General features: G+C 37.7%; 1 protein-coding gene and 1 long non-coding RNA gene across 3 annotated transcripts; one reads left to right on the top strand and one right to left on the bottom strand.

Annotated features, from left to right (window-relative positions):
* The first annotated feature begins 820 nt into the window (after positions 1–820).
* Positions 821–15,511, top strand: LOC143265471 (uncharacterized). Of its 2 annotated transcripts, none has more exons than XR_013040059.1 (3): positions 821–1,369; positions 1,470–1,520; positions 2,661–6,645. It is a non-coding gene; the product is annotated as an uncharacterized LOC143265471 (long non-coding RNA). The 2 variants fall into 2 exon arrangements; XR_013040060.1 differs by adding an exon at positions 13,234–15,511 and having other exon boundaries at positions 825–1,520; positions 2,661–2,777.
* LOC143265472 (uncharacterized) lies at positions 8,433–9,408 on the bottom strand (the record flags this gene model as incomplete). The annotated part of the gene is made up of 2 exons (XM_076537799.1): positions 8,433–8,534; positions 9,214–9,408. Coding segments are annotated over 2 exons (297 nt in total), but the record flags the coding sequence as incomplete, so codon positions are not given.
* Positions 15,512–22,733: the final 7,222 nt, after the last annotated feature.

The raw sequence follows: 22,733 nt of genomic DNA, 5'->3' as shown, positions 1-22,733 counted from the left end.
CATCATTTTATTATAAAAATATTTTTGTTTGCTCTCTGTGTTTTATATGCGATCTGATATTTAAAAGCAATGACATTAAAAAATCTATACTTTAGTTTCTTATAGAAACTAGATTCTTAAAATTAAATAAACTGCCACTTTAAATTTTTATAAATAGTTAAATTATGATGGGTTGTTTTATGGGAAAAAATTTTTTAAATCTTAAGTTTAAAAAGTGCAGTGTTTGATCGATTGTTAATATCTTGGTACTATTCTGTTACTCATAAGTTTTGATTTTACATATTGGCATATACTAGTTCCCTGTTGTTAACTGTCACAATTATAATTGCAGTGATTTTTAGTCTTCGCATTTTATGTGTTTTGTACACTTTTTTGTATTTATAAAACTATTATAAATGATTGTTACCAAAAGTAAGAATTCAGGAACCGTTTCTAGTTGTTAAATACAAAATAGAAATATTTATATGTATACTGTCTAATTTGGGATAAAGGAAAATGATGAAAAATATGAAATTATGAATTAGCAAGATTAGTGTAAAAAATTATGAAACACACTATTTCATTCATATATGTAACATTCTAAATTATTGCAATAGTTTTCTTTTAATCCTTTCGGATGTAAATATAGTTATGTAATTATTAATTAATATTATAAAAATTATGAAAATATTAATAATTTTATTACTTATATGGACTTTATGTTTATTTTGGAGGTTAAATTTACTTTAGTTTAATAGTGTTTACTATTATTGATAACTTTTTGAGATTACTTAGTTGTTAACACAAGTAATTGGATTTGAATGATTTAAAATGAATGTTTTAAAATGAATGTTTTATTTTCTGTAGAAGATACAGTCAAATAAGATGGCCAAATATGCCTTTGAACAAAATGAAACATACAATACGTTATTTGATAAAATATCCAAAAAAAAAAGGATCTAAGACCAAGTTTCAACCCCCTATCTCAACTGAGAGCTTTACTACTACAAAGGAAAATCGAAATTTCAGTTTTTCCTCTATTTTACCTATTTAATGACATTGATGATCTACTAACGTACATTATAGAATATTTTCAGATTGTTCGGTAAGGTGCTATAGTTAAAAAAATAAAAAATCGATTATTAATATAAAAAAGTAATCTCTATTTAGAATTTGTGTCTTTTTTCAACATTACTACAATTACGTTATTATGTAAAAGCGAATGTACAAATTTACGCCGTTGGAGTATTCCAGAATTGAGTGACCGTTAAAAAAAAAGAAAATCAGACAATGACGGCGACGCTGGGCGCCAACGTCGAAGTGTCGAGAGAGTCGTCGTTCATCTTTAGCGCCATGCAGTAGCGAGAGAGGCGAATTACGTGTTAAAGTAGTAAATATCCTAATGGTTTCAATTAATTAGTGTTTTCTTAAGTTTGCCTTTATGCTCGGACTCTGAATACTACATTATTTGTTTATATTCGGTTATTCAGACGTTTCCTTCGCTGGTTGTCCTTTTCTACGTTCGGCAAACTTCGATTAAGGTAAGAACTACATGATATAAGCTAAAATTCAAATTTGACAAATTCATTTATATCGAAATTTCACGGCAATAAGTTTGAGTATTATAACAATGGTATGTTGCATCATTGCTTTTAAAACACAGGCTAATAATTCCCCAGTTTTAATTATTCAATACCTCTTGTTTAAAAAATATGGTTTAATATGTTCTCAAGAATGTTGATATGGCAAGCATTAATTACTACATAGAAATTTTCGTGGTCAAAAAATTTGATTTTCAAAAATTATTGATGGTTTTTAATTATACATTGACAATTCGTATGTATTGCCATTAAAATTCATAGGGGGGATACAAAACCGATTTAATATGGGAATTATCTTAAACCTGATTTAATTGAAAGGCTATACATATAAGGGTATTTTTGTTGGACAAAAATTGTTGATCGAATAAACTTTTATCTGATTATAAGTATTAAATGAAACAAATATGATACTCATATCAATACCTAAAATTAAAGTAGTGGTCATCGAATATGACCATTAGTATAATATAAACATGGACTTTCCTTTTTAAATACTGATCAATTTTTTCATTAGCTATGCATTTGCAAAATATAGTATTATTTTACTTTTCTTAAAGTATGCTATAGATAGATATATTAGAGCCTAAGGAAAGTTCTGCACAGATTTTTTCATGAATATTTAATTTTATTAAATATTAACTTCAACTTATAATCTCAGAAAAAAATTCTGTAGATAATATTCTACTGAATCTAATACAATTAAAGATATTTTAAAAAAGCTAAGAAAATAGTAGATTGTAAATTGCATGCATTATAAACTAAAAAGTGCTTTAGTTGGAATATATAAAATATGTTTTATAAGAAAATTTGTATTTCAACAATTACAATGTTCATTATAAGTACTTGAAAATTTGCTGATTCTAATTCTTATGGTGTTATTAACTTTGATAATATTCACTTCTCTAATTACTTTATAAGCAACTGGAACAATTGGCGCAATAATTATCGTTGCTGACTTGATTCTTATTGGTTAAAAACTAAATGTTTTAGAAAGTGTTGTAATGTTTATAGTACATAAGTATTTATTAATATATATATGGTACAACTTTCAGTTTATATTGAAATTGATATTGTTTTTAGGTTTGGCTGTGGATTTTAGTTTACGTTACATGGTATGTTTTGAGATGTATGTATTTCTGAAGAACGAAAGAATAGAGTAAAGGCAACATTAACACAACTGGATGGTCCAACTTGAAGGTAATAAAATTACTGTCACATACATTATCTGTCACAATGATATTTAATACACGATACAAAACAACTTGCAATTAACAAAGAACAATTTATTTTTAATAACAAATTTAACACTAAAAACGGACAACAACACTATAATATTCACTCCTTAAACAACGTTTTCGCGTACAACCTCAATTAGTAATTGCTTTTACGCTAGAAGAACGATCTAGTACTGTTTTTAACGCCTGTTCGTCGCCAACTGCACTGCTTTTATTTCTTTTTTGCACCGTTTTTTGTCTTGCTACTAATTTATTTACAACATTGATTATTCTTGAATGTGGTGATTGACAAAATCAATATTCTCGAATGCGGTGGTGTTGATCAACCGACCCCTAACTACTATCTTACATTTTTATCATTTCATATGTTGGACTTTGTCGCTGCTTTTTGTCAAATTGGCGCGCGTGCCCCCGCAATTGTTCGCGATATATCTAATAATATCGTTGTTGCGCCAACCTCCGTACCTTGCGGTTCGATCCATGTCATGGACCCATACCTCCATATCCGTCTTATTGTCTGCAGTCGCGAATTAGAGCACTAAATGCTCTTGCACTGCTAACCTTTATTGTGTAACCTTTAGCTCCTCTTGCATCCTTGTCCATACTCCAACGGACATGGGTGGTGGATTCTAGAGACGTTGATCAAGTCCTAAAATCCTGTGACTCAACCGTGAGCTCAGCATATGTTGTTACTCGAACTCCCGGTATGGACAAGGTATACAACTTCATAACTCTTAATGGCAGAAAGCAGCAACATGTTATGTCTCCTTTGTTTCATCTTGATCATGTTCATCTACTTTATTTTGTCACAAAATTTATCGATGTAGTCTTGTTAATTGCATAATGTACAAGGGACATCACCCAATTGTTACACGCCGATTTTGATCAAATTTCACATACATAAACTATGGGTTCAAAGAAAAAATACGGTAAAATTTGAATTTATAAATTCGCTTGTGGTAAAAATATTACTGTCGTTGAAGTTATACGTACATTTTGTACCTTCCGTTCGGTGCACGACTGATTTCTATACATAGTATTCTAGCAATTGTATTATATTACATCTTTTATATTAATTCATTTAAAAAAAGAACTTAAAGGTCCATAGGTGCCTCTATAAAAATGTGAGGCCCGAATCAGATATTCTATAAATTGTACTTATGTGAAATGTAATATTTTTATAATAATGTAGGGTATATGCAATTAAAGGAATTGCATCTAATTAAGAATTGCCTTACGATTGTAACATATATAGTAACTCTGAAAATATTATTTTTTTTTATAATTTTCAAAATCATAACTTTCATTTTGAAATGATCTAAACTATTATAAGCGTAAAACTAGTAAACGTAAAAAATATATATATATACTTCAGATAAGTGTCCGGAATGTCTAAGTTCAAGGCGCGTAGTTTCGTCAATTTTTCAAAACAATAATCATGTATACTTTCAGTAGCAGTCGCGCAAAGGTAAGAGGTTTTTCTAACGTCTTTAACGACTTCCGTGTATGGTCATTCATTAAATCTTCATTGAACATACGACAAGTAAAATATTTTCGTCGTTCCAATTTTGTCGTCGTACTATTCTATCTACTTGACACGTCTATTGTTCGACATTCGTTGTCCCGCGACGGATCAAATTTCGGAATAATTAATTTGTTCGTTTACTGCACGGTTTTTAAATCTACAGTCGTTTTACCGTAGCATGTAAATATTCCTATTCGGAACTGTCTGTCGAGCGGTCTTGACGGCGCGAGCGATCACGCGGAGTTTCCTGCTCATGTTTCTGCGTATGACTCCGAGAGTGCTCTTGTACCTCGCGTGTCTCATCTCGAAACGATTCACGACAACAATTTGTCGAATCAGCCCGCGAATAACACCGCCACTGATCTCGCAATTCATCGCGACTTAGCGAAATGTTGGAAATATTGGTTAAAATAGTGAAATAAAAGAAAACATTTCATTTGAAATATACATTTTACGAGTCTTTGTTCTTTCATAAATTACATTATGTTGTTGATTTTGGGTAATTACGGACAAGAACGAGATTAACGGCAACGTACATTTATTTAGTTAATACGACTGCTTCGATACAGCCCCTAGCAATGGGGACGACAATTTTTGTTTCGCACTCCCCCGTACAAATTACTGTACCAATAATAAATCTAAGGATCACCTCGACATTTTTTAAGTTACATTCGGAATCTAAAAATTAAGACTATACCAACCTTGGGCTCAATGTGCAAACCACTCGGGTAAAAACTAATGTAATAAGTAATGGTTCCTTGGCGTCTAATTGCTGCCATGGTCAATTTTCAATATTTCAAACTCGCTTAACTTTCCAATAATTATACTGTGGGTCTACACAACAATACTTACAAACAATTGCACAAATGAAAACAGAGGTCTTATGCATGTGTTTACATTATGTATATATGTATATATTCCTCCACACTTATGACAACCAAGAGCGCATTATGGTATTGGACAAGAGAAATGGATACATTCACAATTCAGCTGCATCGTTTCTTCGAGTTTTATTTTCTACTTACATTTACAATTTTTTCTTCTGAAAATTTCTATTACACCTAACAAAAAGAATGTCGCTAACATCGTATTTAAAATAAAGCGCAGTTGGGAAAATATCCATTCAACGTTCATTTATGTCATGGGCGCAGCTAAGACAGTAGTTACAAAGCGGTACAGCTCCCGATTTGTCTCCTTCATAGTTTCCCAAAACAGAACATTTGTTTCAGGAGATAATCGGGGACGCATAGAAAAGTCTCGGAGAATTTTTTGAATATCTCCATTCCTTGGTTCTTTAGGTTTACAAGCGACAGCTTTTTCCTTGCGCCATAGTAATTGTTCAAACGGATCCTCGTCTGCATCATCCTCAGAACTGTTAGCATGTTGGTTAGACACTAAGCTGTCAGTTGAACTATTGGTACTGTGGTTACTATTGCAATCTCGTAAGCGGGTTAGTTTAATCCACAGAGCGACTAAATGGTCTTCAGCTCGCTTCCGTTGATCTACTGATATATAAACATTGACGCGAAGATCCAGATAGAGAGAGTGGCGGATACATATATCGAGTGCAGAAGAACTTCTTCTCTATTCTCCATGGCAGCATGAATAGCTATGGCAAGGGCAGACTTCACCTTCCTTGTATCTATTTTGCATCGCAACCATGCTGCTAAAATGTCGCCGACTGTAAGTTGTTCGGATTGAAGCGTTTTCGTTGTAGCCTTGGCGGGAAGGAGAACGGCAACTATATTTTTTACTGTTATCCAGTCGTTCTCTGTTAAGACGACATTTTCGCCTCTATTATTCTTGTTGGCCTCCATCAAAACTTGCGTACACACATCCTGCAGAGATAATAGACTCGTTAACATATCGTGTGTGGAGTGCCAACGAGTCTAAACGTCTAATAGAGATTTGTTGCGTCCCAACCCTACGAGAACACGAACAGCTATTGGGCTGCGCAGCTTCTTCACGATATTTCTTACTTTATAAATCGGGTCTTGAAACTTGCCAAGTGTATCCCACACGGCAAGCTGCAATGTCTGCACTGAACAACGCTGATCGATAATTCTCATGGGCGGCTCTACTTGTGGCACGTTTTCTATAACTTTTTCCCTATTCCTCCGCAACCGCCAAGAGAGTATTTTCCAGCGTTTCTTCGTTGGCATCGTTTAATTCAGATGCCAGAATGCCCTCGATGTTCTCTTCCTCTGATTCTTGAGAATCCGCAACTGATACCTCTTTATCAAGGACAGCGGCATATTTTATCATGTTACGGCCATTGTCAGTGGTAATGCTGTATATTTGCTCTGAGCTTATGTGAAAATCAGAGAGTACTTCTGTAAGTACTTAAGTGTTAGTACAGTACTTAATGTAAGTACAGTAAGTACTTCTCTTTTGAAGTTTTCAGCCGTTTGCCATAAGAAAGGCTCTTTCACAACAAGATTTCTGAGATAGATTCGACCATTCTTGCACAGCTGAATGTTGACTCCCAGAAGGGAACGATCGTGTGGCGGAATCCAGCTTGAGACACAACATTCTGCCTTGGATTTCATTTTTTATTTCTTCTTTTAACTGCTGATCTTCGTAATGGACAAAGTCCCGAATGTTATGTCGATTGATACCCATGTTGATGCCATGCTGTGTGCGGAAAAGCGTAAATGATGAGGTTGAGGATTTTGCGTAAACCGGAATCCTTTACTATAGAAAAAGGACGGGAACTTGATGAGCTCAAACTAGATGCGGGCGTTTAAATTAATAAATTTTCTGTTTCTCCTGTTTTTGGCAATGAATTAGTTTTATTTTTCAGCATCTCAATACGTTTCATGGTAATAATACCATGTTGTACGGGATGCTTGGCGTATATATGTTTCTGAAGATTGGTGATGTGTTGAGACTGTAACGGCATAATAATTTCTGCCATTTGATATGGTACGGTTAGCAGAATTGTTTTATGACAAAACGTTTTTCAATCGCTTCAAATACAGTTTTTATAGCAGGAGGTAGAAAGAATGGTACTTATTTTAATAGCACTTTCACAGTCATCAATTTTACAAATTGAAATTTTAGTGTCCTTATTGTAATTAAAATAAATTCTTATAAATTTATGTGACCTGATGGCTGTTTCTTGGCAGGAGGTTCTCGTGTAACTCTTTCTAAATCACTACCCGAATCAGACATTTTTTTTAATGAATATTAATATGAATATGACGACAACAACATGTTAGATATTTGTTAGAAAAGAGATCCGTTCCCAATTAAGGTGCTGGGGTAAGTGCCGAGAGGTCAAACTCAGTCCTCTTACCAAAGGCATCCCTGCCTCCCCACTCCGTGGCTAGATCCTCAAGGAACAACGTCCCTATTCGACTAAGCAATGTAATAACAAATTATCTATCCTTTTCTACAATCTCAAAAACTAACAAAGCAAGCAATCCTGCAACATCTGATGACCATACGACTCCAAGTCAATAGCCATCTATCGTCACACTTAGACTCTCATAAACGACTTTTCGCTTAGACCTCACGCAGGCTATCCCTATCATAAATCGTTCAAAGGCAAAATACCACAGGCTAATTGCCTCGACGACCCTCTAAAATACGTTGACGCTAACAAACACGAAAGCAAAAGGAAATAACTATTTTTCTTTACCATGAATTAGACGTTTTTTTTTTGCGCCAGATCAGAACTAACTACTATCGAAACAAAACAAAACCGGTAGTGATAAAATTTCAAGCGGTTTCGGTGCTGGAACCGCTGCATTACGGTTCTTTAGTATAAAACCGATAATGACAAAATTAAAAGCAGTTTCGGTACTGGAACCGAACCGACTTTTTCGAAACGGTTTCTTTTCCATCCCTGGCGGTAGGTATGAGTGTGAAGCGGTTCTAATCACCTCTGCAAGGAACATTGGTTTTTATGGCCTATACTGTTTTTGTATTTTTACGACCATAAAACCTTCAGTCCAAATACATTATTTGGAACTTTTGGAACCTTTCAAATTTTTAAGAAATTGAAAGGAGACCATTCCTTGTTTTAAGCTTATGGTAACTTTGAAAAGAGTTGACTATGTTGTAAAATCTTGTTAGAGAATAAGTTTATCAAAACTGATTGGGATAATTCTCATAATAATGAAATTCTATAAAAAAGTGTTTAAAACATGAATGTTCTTTGCACCAAGAACATTTAAATGCCACCACATCCTCGCAACAATTGCATATTATAATGTCTAATTTTGTACAACGAAACACCACTGGATTTTCGAATTCCTCCGGTCGATTGTCTGTTGTGACGGTTCGGTGGGGGAACTAGGAAGAGGTTCCCTAAGGTGGGGAGCAGCCAGGGAAGGTGGCTCTCCACGTACCGACGCTCACACCCACGGATGGTTTCTTTAACGGGGCGCCAGTGTCAATGCACGCGTCCGAGGGAATCACCCTTCTGGCTGCTCGATCGGGAGCGGAAGTCAGAGGGGGTTAGAAAATAACTAGATGACCCGCGATTATGTATTCAACAAGAAACTTTAATCCGGCACAAAATAGGCCACTCAAACAGAAAAACGGAGTGAGCCCCACGCGGTACAAAATACGGCAGAGGAAAAAGGTTCAATTAGCCAATCGCGAAGGAGGCTTTCGCCGCGCGGAGGCTCACGGTACGCGCGAGTTGCACAAATAGAGGGGGGCGTTAAAGAAGTACAAAGGAAACGTAATAATAAGAGGAAAAAAAAACCAAAAAGCTTGTAGCAAAGCAAATATAAAAATTAAAAAAGACTGTCTCACACATTCATGCCGAGGCGAGGTGTCCGCTTGGGCGGAGGAATGAGGCCAGCAATCTAAGGGTTTTTCGTAACGAGGCATAGAGAAAATAAGAGAAAAGAAAATATGCCTCGTTACACTGTATAGCCAGAACGATATCAAGAACACTGAAATAAAGCGGTACTGATAATTGGTTATGGATTAATGATTGTAGTTTTAAGACGTTGTCTCTTACATATAAGTTGATATTAATCTGTAAAGTAATTGCTGTATCAGAAATTTTTGGAGCGAAGATTTTCCAAATACGGAATCCGTATACATCAAGTGATTAAACGAGAGGTGTAGTGTTGTTTGGTATTTGCAGCACTTCCAATTGTTTTTCATCTGGTGTTGTGTTTTCAATAATTTTCTTATACCGATTCCATGAATCTAAAACTAAAACTGTATTTTTTGGAATACGTGGAAAAAAGATTGATGTTAACCAGGTCCCAAATAACTCCTTCGTCAATTTTCTCGATGTAGAAGCTTCAACATGTATATTGGGTACCTTAAAAATGTTCTTTCTCACACGTGGTCCCAACTGCCCACTTACTTTCTTTAATATGATAAAAAGTGGTGACAACAATTGACCGTCGCGTCGACAGAAATTGTAGGTTGAATTGTATAGCTGTGGGTGATTGCTGCCATCGATTGTATTACAACACCTGTTTCTTTTTCCCCCTGATACGATAATGTTTTGACACACTGCATTTCAAATTGAAAACAATTCTGTTTAGTATTAAAAATATTAATTGCCCCGTTACTTTCAAAATACTGCCGTACGTTTACTACAAAATTTTCCGCTGATGTGTTTATATCAATTAAATTATTACTATAATATCGCGTAATTAGTTTTGTTGTTTTTCTGGATATTATATTATATAAATGTTTAAATTTCCATAACCAATATGAGGATGCTTGAAAACTTTCTAAATTGATTGTTCGATTTGCATTTATTGCCCACCGTCTCAAATCACTATGGTGAATGATCATTTTTTGATATCTCATTTCGATAAACTTTTGCAATGTCTGGTTTGCAATTGCATTTAGCTTATCAAAACGAGATCCACCCTTATTAATTTGTGATTTCCATTTGTACAATTGTGTGCGCATCTTTAACTTTTTATAAGTTTTTTGTGCAGTGCGGAAATTTAATGGTTTTCTTTTTCTACTTTTCCAAAAAGCTACAGCTTTTCTTTTGTATTCTAAATCAGCACCCGTACATTTTTTGTCATTAGGACTGTCGTCTGACGAACTTGATGATTCTTTTGTTATCTTGAAGTTGAAGCTTCGTCCACATTCTCAAAAACAACTGGTGAGATTTGTTCGTCAATTAAATCGTCAAATATTAATTCTTGTTTTGTCTCTATATCAGGTAATGCTGATTCTTTGGTCCCATTGATTAGACCTGTAATATGCTTCGCTACTTCCATTTCCTTTCTGTTTGTGGGTGTTTCCTTCTTTCTATCATAACTGTGTGATTCCATCAAAATGTTTATAATATTACATTAATACTGGATTGATATTAACACTTTACCGACCGCTAGCGACTGAACGGCATACGCCCGTCCGACCGGCCGCTCAGCCACGGATTCTCCCTGGCACCGGCTCTGTTTCGGTTTAGACTGTCGCGCGGGAGTGTCTGCGCCCTTCGTACGCTCAAGTAAAATTGTCTGCTTTTTGTTATTATAGGATAATTGGATTTAATAAAATCTTTTATTTTCATGATATTAATGCTAAATTATATTTATTTTATGTATTACCTTAGTTGTTAGTCAAATACTTATATAAAATACCATAATTTATACTACAAATAAGAAACAGTCAATATCTTTTTAAAATATGGTATCGTTCAAAACAATCGCCTTTATGTAATGGAACTTCGCAATATTTACAAACAAAAGATGTTCTACTCCTTTTTTTATGAACTGCACAAACTCTACATTGTCTTTGGGGTTTTAAACTTCGACCACTGGTCACTATATTTATGAGTTTATGTTTCCCGAAATTCGACAGTCTTCCGGGATGGTCTAATCTGGGTGCTCTCCTTGTGGGTTCAGAACTGGTAGGTAGGTTGTCATCATGTTCCATACAATTAGTTTCACTGTCTCCGGTCCACGAAATTGCCACTTTGTGTAGGAAATTCTTGTGCGTAATATTTTTGCCATTTAGAACTGTGTAGGTTTTAAATGAGTTGAACAGTGCACAGTTGATGAAAAACATTACCATTTAAAAATTTTTTTGTTTTTCGGAAAATAAAATAGTACGCGAGATATTGGTCGGCGCGATCCACACCCTTCATATATTTATTATAATTTATGATGGAATTCGGCTTTTGTATTGGGGCTCTTGATCTTCTGCTTCTGCTTGTGGATTCCATCAATTGTGCAGAATGTATGGTAGAGATCATATTCACAGTTCTTCTACCATTATTCCACGCTTCTAACAGAATTTGCCGATTCCTACGAAATTCGTATTCGAGGAAGACCTCTGTTTTTGCGAATGGTTCCGCACACCCGCACTTTATTTTTTAGGAGAATTTCAGCCATTTTGACACTATTGTAATAGTTGTCTTGATAAATCTGGTACCACATGTTTTTAAATGTTTCAATAACCGTTGAAACCGTGTCTACTAATTTGTTGCCATCAGCAGCATAAACGCGAAAATTACATATGTAGCCTGTGACAGCTTCACATAACATTCTCACAAGTATTCCATATTTTGTAATTTTAGCAGGATTATATGTTCTAATCGATAGTCTGCCTCTCCACGGAATGACACACTCGTCCAAAGACAATTGTTGTAAGGGTGTATAGACGTTATTAAATTTTTCCTTTAGGTAATCAATGACAGGCTGGACTTTGACAAGCCTGTGTGAATTCCGAGGTATGTTGTTATTATTGCAAAAATGCCAGCTTTGCATTATTTGCATAAATCTGTTCCTGCTCATTACTCGTGAGAAGAACGGAGTTTCTATAGTTCGATCAGTGGACCAATAGTAGTAAAGAACGTCTTTTTTTACTTGTCCCATTAGAATTATTAGCCCTAAACACTTTTTCATCTCTGGCACTGTAATATCAGTCTATTTTTTTGCTTTAGATGGAACGTGACATTTTTCCATGACCTGATAATGATACCTATTAGATTCCATTACCAAATGCTCGAAGAAGTCATTGCCAATAAATAAATTGACACTTTCAATCAAATTTTCAGGAGAATTTGGCATAATTTTTATGCCAGGGCTGCCTTCGAACGGTTCCAAAGTTATTCCTTCGTCATTCGTCGACTATGTATCATCGTTATCTGCACCGTTATTTGCATCGTCTTCGATATTACTTATTTCGTCGTCTTCTGAATCACTATATCTTAGTGGCAACACAGAACTTCGTTTTCGAATTATTACTTCGCTGCTATCAGTTTCGCCACCACTATCACTTCCTGAAGAACTGTCAGGACAATCTGATAAGTCATCTAGATAAAACTCTTGGATACTATTTTTTTCACTCATTGCGAACGGTAAAATTTTCAAAACGGTATTAATATGAAAATATGGGATGTTACAAAGCAAGGCAACTAAAGCAACGTACCCTCATCTCAAATAAAAAATGACTGTTTATCGCAACGCCACCGACAAATCGGCTGTCATTTTTTGAGCGTCGGTGACAAAAGCCGATTAATCGGCTACCGGTCGGTAAGCGCTGGCGAAAAAAGCCGATTTATAGGCTACCGGTCGGTGGGCGTTGGCGACAAAAAGCCGATTAATAGGCTACCGGTCGGTAATGTGTTAATATTTATAGAAATAAATCTGAAAATAAATGTTATAATTAATGTTTCGGATGCTGGTAAAGAGTTAGAGACTGCTCGTGCGAGAGGAAGAGAGACACCTTTTCGTAAGAAGTCGTGGGGGTGAGGTGCGCCCAAATTAATTTTGAACACAAATGATGAGATACACGATTTACGTTAACAAACACAGTTTATTTCACACGAATCACAAAAACTAATGTTTAACTTTAACAATAACTTTAACAAAACAATAAACTAACAATAGATTTCAAAATTTGAAAAACTTTGTTCGAAAAATTTCTAATCCTTTAGTCTTATTGAATTTAGATACAAATTTATTAGCAGAAGACAATCTAGTAAAAATTGATAAAGCTGAAGTGGAATAAGTGTTTCTGAAGATAATGCTGTATAGTATGCAGAATAATGAAATTCAATGAAGAAATGTGTAAAATACAAATGCTGTTTACACCGCGAACACTTCATGAAAGCTACATCAGTACATCGAGAACGATACAAAGTTTCTAAATCACTAAAGCAAAACTCAACTGGCTTATTAAATTTATCAGGTCTTATGTTGAAATAGCCACAAGGGACCTAGGCATATCGGAATAAATTTTTATATCATGGTGACGAAAGTTGGTTGTGTATCAGGGATTGTAATTTAATTATGGAATTCCTGGAATGTAAAGTTATATCTAAATTTATTAAAATTACTACATGAAAAATGTGTATGGGATAAATATACTTCTTTCAGCCAAAGATTCATATGTTCCATCGTTAATTTTCCTGATACGAGGTGGATATACAAATAATATAAACGTTATTCATTTCAATTAGTTATTTATTGTGATGTTTTCCGCTTTTATCGTGGCCACTTGGCCTCGTTCCTGTCATCCACGGCCACGTCGGTGTTGCCGTGTTATACGTTGCAGTTGCTGCCGCAACATGGCCGACACCCTGCACCTTTGTCTCCTGTTTATCTACAATAAGATAAAAATAATGAAAATTTCGGGTCTGGAGTTTCACATTTATACAGGGTGTCCCGTAACTAGTGTTACTCCGTGAAAGGGGTGGTAGAGGACGTCATTCTAAACAAGATTTTCCTTTGCAAAAATGGGGTTTGAAGCTTCGTTTTTGAATTATTAAGCAAAAACACGGACCAATCAGAGCGCGAGGATTTCGCGCGCTCAGACGCGAGAGAGCGATAGCTTCGAAAATGACAGTCGATCGTGATCGTGAACAAGCGTATCGGTACCACGTCGGTATAGCGTCGGTATGATAGAAAGCTGTTAGATGAAAGTTACACTGAAAAACGAATGAAAAAATCTGAATTATTATTGAATTATCATTTATTAATGCATAAGAAACGAAGAAAGTAGTCCTTACTCACGTAATCAGAATAAGTCGAATTTATTCGATACATTTATTTGTTATCGCAAAGAAATAATAGGGACTGGATATACGCAATTAGAAGAATCGTTAGCTGCAATAGATGTAACATGTATGAATACACATACGTTTGTCAAATATCAAGATAAAGTGGAAAAACAATTGGCAATTGCAAGAGGTGATGTCACTGACGGTATTCCATACATACCTGTGATAACAGACGGTTCTTGGATGAAAAGATCGTACCGCAGTGCTGGTTACGATTCTCCGTCCGGGGCGGCTATTATCATGGGTTATCATACGAGAAAAGTTTTATTTGTGCGAAACAAATATTATTGTATTTGCGCACGAGCTAGTAAAGTAAATGTTACCGTCCGTGAACACGAATGTTACATGTTCTGTCGAAACCTCGTCAAAGTGCCGAGATTCCGCAATTCAACTTCCTTTTCGATCTTTCTTTGTTCTCAATGGGATGGATGGGAATGGATTCAAATAAATTTACGCAATGTTGGGGACAATATGAAGAATTTATTGCTCCAGAGGAGGAAAAGGGTGGACTTCCGTATTTTCCCCATCGAATTTTTTCAAAGTTGACACGTCCCCTGATAGAACTTCAGGAGCCTAGTCGCTTGATATAAGTTTTAAGTTTCGGAAACTTTTAATACAATTTTTATGAATTTTTATGAGAGATCCTAAAAATACATTGAAGTCTATGGGAGAGAGTTAGGTTAGGTTAGGTTAGGTTTCCTGCAAAGGAGGAAACCGGTGTCAGCCTGGTCATAGCACCATTAGGGGGCACAAAACGGGGACCGACGAAGCGGGGGAGAGGAAGGAGAGAGATCAAATCGAATCGAGCACCCTTCCGATCAACTGTTGATTCAGCAAGGAACCCAGTTGTCAGCCTGGTCATCTCACCATTAGGGGGCGACAACGGGAACCGAGTGGAATCGACAGGAGAGAGAAAGGAGAAATTTTTATCGAGAGCAATGGGCTCATGTAGCGTTGTGGAAGAAGACTGAGGCGTAATAGGAAATGCGGGGAAAATCGGTAAGCGGCGATAACGCAAAGGGTTAAAAGGGCGCAAGGGAAGGGGAAACATCGCGAAAACGCGATGGAAAGTGGTGCGTGGAAATTTAAAAACATGAGGGGAAAATTAGATGTCGGAAATAGCGTAGGATATACAGAGGTGACAGGATATACTAAGAAGGCAACTTTCTTGTTGGGAGAGGGGGGTGGGGGGTAGGGGCGGGGAGCCGAAATTTTCGAAACGCGAGAACAAAACAGGTAATTAGAAAGTGCGATGAATTAGAATTAAGCATAGGAAAACATATTATGACACTTAGGTGGAAAATGGTGGGGAGAGGTCGCGGTTTTTTGCCGTATGTTCGAGCCCACCGGCAGGTGGTGCCGAGGGGGCGTTACAAAGTCAGCTGGAGGTCAGCGCATTTTGCCCGGGAGCCTCCCCTAGATCTTGACGCAGCCTCTCGGGCCAAGACCCTTTGGCTGAGAGCATTCATTCCTCACACATGGAACACATACGCGAGGGGTTTGGGGGGAGAGAGTCTTTCACAACAGCGAGCGATGGCCTAGCGTAGGTGGACTATGCCTAACCGGTAGGGAAGCCTGACGGGTTGCCGCCACCCTCCGCCCTTGTGGCGGGGGCGGGAGACAGTTTTAGTGAGTATGCGTGGAAACCGGTCTCTCTTCTAGGGCGCCGGAAGCGTGAGTCTCACACTATCTGGGCTATCTTCCCAGATGTCCGCAATTGGATTTCTGTCTTCCTATTAAAAAAAAAAAGGTTAGGTTAGGTTAGGTCGCCCAAAATGAGCTCAACCCCTTTGAAACACTAATTAAATGTATTAAGACTCTGTATCCGATTGAATAAAATAAAGAAATAAAAAATTTTTTAATTCAATTTTTCTCTCCCATAGACTTTAATGTATTTTTAGGGTCTTTTATAAAAATTCATAAAAATTTTATTAAGAGGTTCCGAAAGCTGGGATTTGTGCCATTAGATAATTCACCTCAAAGGCTTTCAGGGGACGTATCAACTTTGAAAAAATTCGATGGGGAAAATACGGAAGTGTATCCGAGGAAAAACCTGGCTTGGCCTAGTAAAAAAAAACCTCGAAGAAGTACAACAAAATTGCACTGAAAACAGACGTATGTGTGTGTGATAATATCTCGCGTGAAGCGAGAGAAAGAAGGGGGGGGGGGGGGGGGTTGGATCCAACCGCGATGTTATAATTAGCCAGTGCTGGACTAGACAAGACAAGAATTGAAATAGGCGCTGGGCCGTAATAAATTTCGCTAGTGCTGGACTAGGAAATGTAAGATTTAAAAGAGGCGCTGGGCCGTAATAATAAGTTGCCGCGCGGGGCTTGTTTAGAAAAGGGAATTTTACGTGCCGAAAGATAACGTGCTGTTGACAAGACCGCGCAAGACCTTCGCGAAGGTTCGAGGGAGACGGCGAGACGCTAGGACGTCGCGTCGGGAATTCCCGCGCGTTTCCCGTGACTCGACACTCTTTATTTTCGATAAGTGATACTAAACTTTAATTGACGCGTGAAAGGGTGCGACTGATCCGTTAATCGTAGATCGCAATGAGTACTGAATGATAATCGCACTTGAGACAAACTAATCCGTTATGGACGACGATACGTGTTAGCGAGCTTTAGAGAGCTATTAATGTTTCGATTGCCTAAGAGCAACTACTTTCTCCGGCGCGTGCCGTATCGGCTTCTTTTTCTTCGTGACCACCCCGCGCCTCAGTAGAGTAGCCCTAACGGTTACGAAGGTCCCCGAACCAAAACGATACCGAACGAACCTGTGGATTCGCGAATCGTAACGGTCAAACTCGAACCTGTCGTTTCTCGAATTATCCGGTATAAACCGGATTCAAGCTATAGACGTAGCTATCCGAAACGCACGTGTTCTCGATCAACAACACGCGGCTGTTTATGCGACGCAATATCGGGCTACGTGTTTCCCCTTTTTTTGGGATTCGACTCGACAAAGCTTTTTTCCACTAAATTCCAACCTGGATTTTGATTTGATTTCTTCTAAAAAGTCTATGACGGGGCAGTGCACCCTGGTATTGTTACGGCCTGCCCAACGAAATCCGTACAGAGGCACCAGCAGTTCACCTTCATAGAGTCCGGATCAAATCTAGTCCCATCGTGAATGGCGATATATTGTCGGTCTCCTCCGACTTCTCGTTGAAAAAATATGCGAGTGAGTGGCTCACAATCAGCTCGAGAGGACAAGAAGAATATGACCCGCCCGTCAGCTATAGGTTCCATGGGAATTTTATATCCATAGGGAAACCCTTCGGTCTTGGTTCCGAACGTACGAGGAGGAATCATAATGCACCCTGCGCAGCGTCTGACGTCCTTCGCTTTCAGGATTTTATGCTCCTCAGATATAGGAAAGCGTGTTCCCGTTATTCCAATGTCGGCGGCGAGGGGTAGCGCTCCGTGTCTCGTCAGGATGGTTGCAGTCAAGTGGACGCACTTGTATCTTCGTCCCCGCACAGTGAACTGTATGTTTCCAGCAACAACAGTAGGACCCCCCCCTACAGTGGATTTCGTCTAATAAGACGAAATCCGCCTCGTCAATGATTTCTTGACTACGACGGAGAGCAGTCCCATACGACATAATCACGAGTCGGATTTGTTCTCTTCCACGTGTTTCGGTATGATCTGCGTGCTGCTGACCGACTACATATGTCAGCTGATAGGAGTTGCACCCTGTGATCTCGATATCTAGTATCCTTGGCAAATGGTTGTATGCCCCTTTAACAGCCGCTACAGTGGGCTGAAGGAGGTAGACCTTTTTGTGCCCAGTTAATCTTCTTATCAACTAGCTGATAAAATTCATAGTCTTGCCAGATCCCGTTGGCGCTTCAACAAGATAGTAAGATCTGTCGGGGCTCAGTGGTTTGCTCAACAGCTCAACTACAGCGGTTTTAAAAAAGTTTTCCGGTGTGACATCATCACTGGCATCGGGTGCCATCACCGTTATGGCATGGGGCATGGACAGGTTTGTAGATTTATCATAGGACACGATACCTCGAAGCTCCAGGCGCCCGAGGCCGTACACTGAAACAGTTTTCTCTTTGTTATTAAATATCGGGCTCCCACTCATGCCCTGCATGCCAGTCCAACTGCTTGGGGTGGCGGTGTTGAACTCCTTGTCGATGTCAACAGCATTTCATAGAATAATGCTCCTCGTCTAGGATTAACCTCGCCACGAACTCTTTCTACAATTAAATATTGTCCAACTATCCTACTAGGGCACACTGCGCAAACTATTTCTCCCACTACCGCTTTCTCGAATGGGAAGGCGCCTGCACCATACATCACTAAATCGTCAGATTCCGAGCTTGGTTAAGTCCCGAGGAGACTTTACCAGTTCGTCAATCCTGGTCACCAACGTCGCACACCTACTCAGGTGTGGTAGCGTCCAAGGTGACCTCGGTTAAGCTAAACTCCAAAGACACTAGTTCCATAGGCCGTGTGTATCTCCACTCGCGAAGCGACCTTAGAGTTGAATTGGAGACGTGTTGTGTCCTGTATTTAGCTGCGCCGCGGTGTCAATCCGTGTGCACTACTATGCCGCTAGACCGCACGAAATTGTTAACAGCATCTGGGGCAATAGCGTACACACCGTCTCTCAGACTTTCCAGGACGGCTGCGTCATCACTGACAAATACTAATACTGGCTTGTTAGAACTTTCAGCGCCAGAGAACAGGTATCTCCCCTCCTCTCTGATGGCTTCTGCCAATAAGTTAAGGTCACCAGTGATGGATACTGCGGGGAACCCAAGGCGCCACAAAGTGCGAAGTGTGACAGATACTGAGACAATCATCGTTGCGCGAGGAGCCCTGATCAACACTTGACCACCGACTTCCTTCATATAGTTGGTCTCCGATTCAGCCACCTTAATGACGACTGCATTTTGAGAGAGAAACCTAGTGTCGGCAGTGCTCAAAGTTGGTATGACAGTAGGCTCTGTCACGACCCCAGATTCTATTCCGAGATTGATTTTCTCTTCTTGGGCCCTTAGAAAGGGTGCAAGGCCGCCAGCCTCAACAATTCATTGTTCCAATGTGATAGTAGCCCCGGGCACGTTAGTGTTCAATCCACTGCTGTGTTTGGCACAATATTCAAACACACAAGGGTCATATTTGACGTAATTAGGTTGAGTCCAAGAGGCCATGACGTCGCCAATAATGTCGAGCAACCGATACATAGTTTTGTACTTGAGTTCGGCTTTAATGGACCTTGATTTAGGCCTTTTTTTTTTTTTTTAGAAGGAGGAAAATGCGTTACGCACGCCAACCTTCACATTACACCTGAGACTGCAGGTAGCACAGACTAACACAATAACGGTAACGGTTGTAGGTCGCTGTAGCACTTTAAGTCCATTATTAGTTAGAATTTTAGCACTCGTAAGATCCTCGGCTGACTTACCTCTGCAAAGTGGCAGAGGTAAATTGCACCTTGGTGACTCTATACTTATCTTTAATTCCTTGGTCTAGCCCCTTGTAATAGTCTATTTTCTTACGGTGGGCTCTATCCAGGTCAGTCTGTTCACTTACTACCTGGGCATAAACTACCATCGCGGTATCGTTGTGCTTAGCAACCAGGTCGGGCTTCCGGAGTCCTTGTTCGGTCATAAAATGCGGCTTCTCATGCACAGTTTCGAATTTCTTTGTCAGAGCACGTTTAATATAGGCTACAACTGCATCTCAATCTCGCAGGTGGAGCGGCCCTCTGGGGTGAATGGAATTCCTAAGTATTTCCATTCATCGGAGCGTTTCATTGCCGGCATAGTACATCCACGGCATTTGAATACGGTTTTAGCGTCTACAATAGAACGTTTTAAATGGGGGACATTCCTCATGGCCACGGTAAATGATTTGATCATATTTATAGTAAGGCTACACTTACAAGGGACATTACACAATCGCCAATCGCCGATTTTGATGCGCTTTGAGTATGATATAGAACGAAAAAAAATATTTGACACGTATTTTTTTTTATCGGCCATCGTCCATGCTGAAGGGGTGAAAATGGCCCCCAAAGTTGGGGTTGCAAAACATATTCTCTCGAATGTCTCAGGAACTATTAGGTCTAGACAAAAAGTTAAAAGTGCAAATTTTTCTGTTTTAGAAGGCCAATAATATGGCCTAAGTGAATTTTTGAAAAATTTATTTGTTTAAAAAATATGTTAAAAATTAACATTATTTTGCAAATTTTTTTAATAAAACTGTACTTTTTCATCAAATTTCACATATGTAAACTATAGGTCAAAAGACAAAATACGGATAAATTGGAATTTTTAATTTCGCTTGTGGAAAAAATATTATTGTCGTTGAAGTTATACGTACATTTTATACCTTCCGTTCGGTGCACAACTGATTTCTATACGTAATATTCTGGAAATTGTATTATGTTACATTTTTTACACTAACTTATTTAAAAAAAGAATTTAAAGGTCCAAAGGTGCCTCTATAAAAATATGTCGTTCGAGTTAGATATCGCATTTGATCCGCGTTATGGGCGCGTACTGGTGGCAGTATTCGACGCACGGAAGATCTTAACGCATAAATTGTACTTGTGCGAAGTGTAATATCTTCATAACGATGTAGAATACATGCAATTAAAGAAATTACATCTGTTGATCAAGAATTGCTTCACGATTGTAAGATATATAGTAACACTGAAATTATAGTTTTTTTATAATTTTCAAAATTATGTCTCTTATTTTGAAATGATTTTCTAATGTATTATAAACGGTAGTAAACGTAAAAGATGTAATGTTATGCATTATGAAATCGAAACGGATATCAGTATTTGTCAGTGTATATTTTGTAAAAGTGATATAGTTTTAATTTGGTTGAAACTAAAGTCAACGGGATTATCAAAATGTTCCAATCTGCTGCTGATGCAACCATACTGTAACCATGCGTACTTAAACAGTTTTTTATACCTAGGTGCGGACAATGGATTATGAATTAAAGGACACATTTTGATAATTATGTCCCATGCCGGTACGTTAATTTGTAAATCTAACGTAGGCAAAAGATTTAATATTTCATGCGCGAAATTTTTCCATGTTCTATAACCACATACATCAGAAGGTTGTATTAATCCAGTAGCGATTTTTTAATACTTAAAACTGTCAAAGTTTTATTTGGCGATATGATATTTCTTGTCAAAATTTAAAAAAATTAAAAAATTATTAAAAAAGTGATATTTTCAAAATTACCCAACCTAATAATATATATTTTACAATCGTGAAGCAATTCTGAATCAACAGATGTAATTCCTTTAATTGCACGTATTCTACATCATTATGAAGATATTACACTTCGCACAAGTACAATTTATGCGTTAAGATCTTCCGTGCGTCGAATACTGCCACCAGTACGCGCCCATAACGCGGATCAAATGCGATATCTAACTCGAACGACATATTTTTATAGAGGCACCTTTGTACCTTTAAATTCTTTTTTTAAATAAGTTAGTGTAAAAAATGTAACATAATACAATTTCCAGAATATTACGTATAGAAATCAGTTGTGCACCGAACGGAAGGTATAAAATGTACGTATAACTTCAACGACAATAATATTTTTTCCACAAGCGAAATTAAAAATTCCAATTTATCCGTATTTTGTCTATTGACCTATAGTTTACAAATGTGAAATTTGATCAAAAAGTACAAAGTTTTATTAAAAAAATTTGCAAAATAATGTTAATTTTTAACATATTTTTTAAACAAATAAATTTTTCAAAAATTCACTTAGGCCATATTATTGGCCTTCTAAAACAGAAAAATTTGCACTTTTAACTTTTTTTCTAGACCTAATAGTTCCTGAGATATTCGAGAGAATATGTTTTGCAACCCCAACTTTGGGGGCCATTTTCACCCTTTCAGCATGGACGATGGCCGATAAAAAAAAATACGTGTCAAATATTTTTTTGCGTTCTATATCATACTCAAAGCGCATCAAAATCGGCGATTGGCGATCGGGTAATGTCCCTTGTTAGTGAGGAAGTCCGCCGCTAGATCAAGCGTCAGCTGGAGACCCTCCGGTGTCGATGCCATAAAAATCAGATCGTCAGCAAAGGCAAAAACGTTGTAATGGACACCGGCAATATCTACTCCGATCTCCTTTGTGATGATACGGAGTAGTCTATTAATCACTAGATTAAAGATCATAGGAGAACAGGGGGTCTCCTCGCTTCACCCCACAGGTCGGGTGTATTTGACTCGACGTCCAATTATCACATTTCAGACTTGTCACACTAGTCTTATAGACGTAGTCAATGTATAAAACCATAGGCTCAGAGAGACCCTGAGACATCAAAGTATCAAATATCGTCTGATGTGAGACGGAGTCAAAAGCTTTCGCAATATCAAGCGA

Source organism: Megachile rotundata, chromosome 12 (assembly GCF_050947335.1).
Source record: "Megachile rotundata isolate GNS110a chromosome 12, iyMegRotu1, whole genome shotgun sequence".
NCBI classification, from domain to species: Eukaryota; Metazoa; Arthropoda; class Insecta; order Hymenoptera; family Megachilidae; genus Megachile; species Megachile rotundata.
This window is presented reverse-complemented; position numbering and strand designations above follow the sequence as displayed.